At 47.7% G+C, this 5,000-nt stretch overlaps 1 protein-coding gene across 1 annotated transcript in view; it reads right to left on the bottom strand.

Moving 5' to 3' along the window:
• Positions 1–5,000, bottom strand: part of LOC128694170 (uncharacterized) — a 165,610-nt gene that overhangs the window by 63,451 nt on the left and 97,159 nt on the right. Inside the window, exon 2 of the mRNA XM_070093477.1 lies at positions 4,921–5,000. This exon is cut by the window's right edge and continues 108 nt beyond it. Coding sequence (XP_069949578.1) covers positions 4,921–5,000 — 80 coding nt within the window. The remainder of the gene's footprint in view (positions 1–4,920) is intronic.

The raw sequence follows: 5,000 nt of genomic DNA, 5'->3' as shown, positions 1-5,000 counted from the left end.
ACACAACACAACACAACACAACACAACACAACACAACACAACACAACACAACACAACAACACAACACAACACAACAACACAACACAACACAACACAACACAACACAACACAACACAACACAACACAACACAACAACAACACAACACAACACAACACAACACAACACAACACAACACAAGACAACACAACACAACACAACACAACACAACACAACACAACACAACACAACACAACACAACACAACACAACACAACACAACACAACACAACACAACACAACACAACACAACACAACACAACACAACACAACACAACTCAACACAACACAACACAACACAACACAACACAACACAACACAACACAACACAACAACACAACACAACACAAGACAACACAACACAACACAACTCAACACAACACAAAGTGGAGTAGCTGGTTCCCTCCTGCGTGTCCGAGGTCGCTCTTCCCTCCCTTAGTGGAGTAGCTGGTTCCCTCCTGCGTGTCCGAGGTCGCTCCCTCCCTTAGTGGAGTAGCTGGTTCCCTCCTGCGTGTCCGAGGTCGCTCTTCCCTCCCTTAGTGGAGTAGCTGGTTCCCTCCTGCGTGTCCGAGGTCGCTCTTCCCTCCCTTAGTGGAGTAGCTGGTTCCCTCCTGCGTGTCCGAGGTCGCTCTTCCCTCCCTTAGTGGAGTAGCTGGTTCCCTCCTGCGTGTCCGAGGTCGCTCTTCCCTCCCTTAGTGGAGTAGCTGGTTCCCTCCTGCGTGTCCGAGGTCGCTCCCTTCCTTAGTGGAGTAGCTGGTTCCCTCCTGCGTGTCCGAGGTCGCTCTTCCCTCCCTTAGTGGAGTAGCTGGTTCCCTCCTGCGTGTCCGAGGTCGCTCCCTCCCTTAGTGGAGTAGCTGGTTCCCTCCTGCGTGTCCGAGGTCGCTCCCTCCCTTAGTGGAGTAGCTGGTTCCCTCCTGCGTGTCCGAGGTCGCTCCCTCCCTTAGTGGAGTAGCTGGTTCCCTCCTGCGTGTCCGAGGTCGCTCTTCCCTCCCTTAGTGGAGTAGCTGGTTCCCTCCTGCGTGTCCGAGGTCGCTCTTCCCTCCCTTAGTGGAGTAGCTGGTTCCCTCCTGCGTGTCCGAGGTCGCTCTTCCCTCCCTTAGTGGAGTAGCTGGTTCCCTCCTGCGTGTCCGAGGTCGCTCTTCCCTTCCTTAGTGGAGTAGCTGGTTCCCTCCTGCGTGTCCGAGGTCGCTCTTCCCTCCCTTAGTGGAGTAGCTGGTTCCCTCCTGCGTGTCCGAGGTCGCTCTTCCCTTCCTTAGTGGAGTAGCTGGTTCCCTCCTTCGTGTCCGAGGTCGCTCTTCCCTCACGTTTTCTTTCCAAGGTCGAGACTTGACTGCTTCTTTCCTTGTTGTCGACCAGACTACTTTCCCTGGTGATCTACTGGGATTTGTTTCCATGAAAGACTTACGTATTGTGCTCGACCCTTATCGGTGGCATGCCCAAATTGATGACTTGATCGTACCATTTTGGGGTTACCACCTTGGATCCGAGATCTGCCATACTGCCGCAGAGGACGACATTCGAATTAAGTCCTTACAGGCCAGTGCGTTTTCCAGTAGCGTACCCAAGTGGTCAGGCACTGATGATCCTGTCACTCCTGTCTGTGTTCCTGCAACTTCAGACTTTCAAGATAGTGTCCAGTTACCTCAAGTGTCCGAGGACGCTCTGACTACCTTGAGTGCTGAGCCTATCCCTGCAATGTCTGCTAGTTCAAGTAGTAGTTTCTCCACAGGGGACGCCTTGTCGGAAAACAATTACTTGCAACTAGTAATGCCATCTCTTGTTGATGTCACATGCCGTCTGCAGAAAGACGTTTCTATCGCAGCTAGTGCCCTCACTAGAGTGTCTGTTGTTCCTAGTGTTCCAGATGGTGATAACGTCCTAGTTGACAGTGATTCTTGCAAAGTAAAAGGTCTATTTGTTGAACCATCCTTACATGTTGTAAGAGATAGTAAGATCCATTTCTTCCTAGCTAACACTTCTGGTCACAGTGTTCGTCTCAGAGCAAATACCAATCTTGTTGACCTTGTTCACTATCCTTACCCTGTCCAGGTAGAGGATGAGTTGTCACCTGACCAGTGGGTCGGTGTTATTTCTACCGGGGAGACCTCATCCACTTCACCGGATCAATCTGTTCCACCAGTTGAGGAGAAAGACTTAGCTCCCACTGACTTCCCAGATGAGGTCAAGCGTTTGTTGACTCTGTTTAACAAACGTCGTAAAGCCTTTGCCTTACCAGGTGAGAAGATGGGTATAACGAACTTATTGTCCCATCGTATCCCACTTGAACCTGGTACTAGACCTATCTATATACCTATGTACAGAATACCTCATTCCCAAGTTGCTGTCGCAGAAGAATTGATCAATCAAATGCTTGATGATGGAGTTATTGCACCTAGCAATTCACCCTGGAATGCGCCCTTGTTCCTAGTGCCTAAGAAGGATGGCACTTGGCGCCCAGTAATTGACTTTAGGAAGTTAAATGCGAAAACTATTCCAGATCGCTTCCCACTAGGGATGCCAAGCCCATGATGACACTCTTCAGGTCACTTGTTCTATCTAGGCTAGAATATTGCTGCACACTAACAGCACCTTTCAAGGCAGGTGAAATTGCTGACCTAGAAAATGTACAGAGAACCTTCACGGCGCGCATAATGGAGATAAAACACCTCAATTACTGGGAGCGCTTGAGGTTCCTAAAACTGTATTCCCTGGAACGCAGGAGGGAGAGATACATGATTATATACACCTGGAAAATCCTAGAGGGACTAGTACCGAACTTGCACACGAAAATCACTCACTATGAAAGCAAAAGACTTGGCAGACGATGCAACATCCCCCCAATGAAAAGCAGGGGTGCCACTAGCACATTAAGAGACCATACAATAAGTGTCAGGGGCCCAAGACTGTTCAACTGCCTCCCAGCATACATAAGGGGGATTACCAACAGACTCCTGGCAGTCTTCAAGCTGGCACTGGACAAGCACCTAAAGTCGGTTCCTGACCAGCCGGGCTGTGGCTCGTACGTTGGTTTGCGTGCAGCCAGCAGCAACAGCCTGGTTGATCAGGCTCTGATCCACCAGGAGGCCTGGTCACAGACCGGGCCACGGGGGCGTTGACCCCCGGAACTCTCTCCAGGTAAACTCCAGGTAAACTCCCCGTACTTGGTGATCTTTTACGTAACATCGGAGATAAAGTCTTTTCAACCTTGGACTTGTTACAAGGGTTTTGGCAAGTCCCTCTTCACGAGGACAGACAAGAGCTAACTGCATTCTCCACTCCTACAGGTCATTATCACTTCCTCCGTATGGCGTTTGGGTTATGATCTTGGCCTATCACATTCTCAAGGTTCATGACTAATGTCTTTAGAGGTTTCATAGGTAATGCACTTATGGTGTACTTAGGTGACGTAATCGTTATGTTTGAAGACGTGGATACACATTTGAAGAGACTTGATGTAATACTTGATAAGCTTGAAGAAGCCAATTTAAAGATCAAACTGTCTAAATGTCAATTTTTCAGATCAGAAATCAAGTTTCTTGGTCACGTAGTCACTCCTAGAGGGGTTACGACGGACCAAAGTAAAGTAACGGCAGTACTAAATTTTCCAACTCCCAAAACTGCTGATGCCATAAGATTCTTTGTGGGCTTAGCAGGTTTTTATAGATCTTTCATTGCCAATTTTTCTTCCATAGCTGCTACTCTGAGTTGCTTAAGAAAGATGCTCCTTTTGTTTGGACCTTCCGTCAAGAAAGAGCATTCCAAACACTAAAAGAAAAGCTAACATCTGCTCCAATTTTGAAATTTCCAGACTTTTTTAATCCCTTCTATCTGACAACTGATGCTAGTTCTATTGGCATAGGTGCCGTACTAGCTCAGAACTGATGGCAAGTACAATGCAGTTGCATTTGCTAGCCGAGTCCTTACGAAGGCATCCCTCCGAATTCTGAGATTTAGCAGTGTGACCTGAGCGCGCATGGTCTGCCTTTGCTGTTAATTACTTTCACCTTTGTAAATATATATATTCTTCCTCAGAATCTGTAGACAGCATAAATACAGATCAATTGATCAATTCCATCTTTTATTATACTGTGATTTGTTTTTATAATTCGTAATGCATTATGTTAACACCCATTACGATACCATCCATTAGTTCTAAGTTACGTATGTCTTTGCTATTGTATAGAATCAGCCCAGAGCCACCTGCCTGTTCAGCCTATAGCATAGTATTGTATGTCGAGATGACATATGTAACATGACCGAGCTGTCAGCATAGTTGCTGATCCCCGGTATATGTATGATATCTGAGTATCATAGTACCATCCATATGTTTTACATAGTTGACCCCTTTTTAGGCTCAGTGGCTAGCATGTGTGACGTCACGTGATGCCGCATGTGAGCATGGGATGCGCTGTCCCATTCTCACTTCTCACATAGACCTACAGGCAACAGGACAGGCAGAGGCTGGGCTCCCCCTCTCACACTCTGCTAATATATGTGTTACCATCCACCAAGTGTGTTTAACTCCAACCATATCTCCACAAACCCTCTCAACAACACAACACAACACAACACAACACAACACAACACAACACAACACAACACAACACAACACAACACTCACCTGAGGGTATGGGATCAATGTCCACAGGTAGAGAGTACCCAGCAGTACCCAGCAGTACCCAACAGTACCCAGCACAACACAACACAACACAACACAACACTCACCTGAGGGTATGGGATCAATGTCCACAGGTAGAGAGTACCCAGCAGTACCCAACAGTACCCAGCACAACACAACACAACACAACACAACACAACACAACACAACACAGCACAACACAACACAACACAACACAACACAACACAACACAACACAGCACTCACCTGAGGGTATGGGATCAATGTCCACAGGTAGAGAGTACCCAGCAGTACCCAGGGGTATCTGTTGTATAGATCTTACGACT

This window comes from Cherax quadricarinatus, chromosome 43 (genome assembly GCF_038502225.1).
Source record: "Cherax quadricarinatus isolate ZL_2023a chromosome 43, ASM3850222v1, whole genome shotgun sequence".
In the NCBI taxonomy this organism is placed as follows: Eukaryota; Metazoa; Arthropoda; class Malacostraca; order Decapoda; family Parastacidae; genus Cherax; species Cherax quadricarinatus.
Note: the sequence above shows the minus strand (reverse complement) of the source record. Positions and strands in the feature narration are given on the sequence as shown.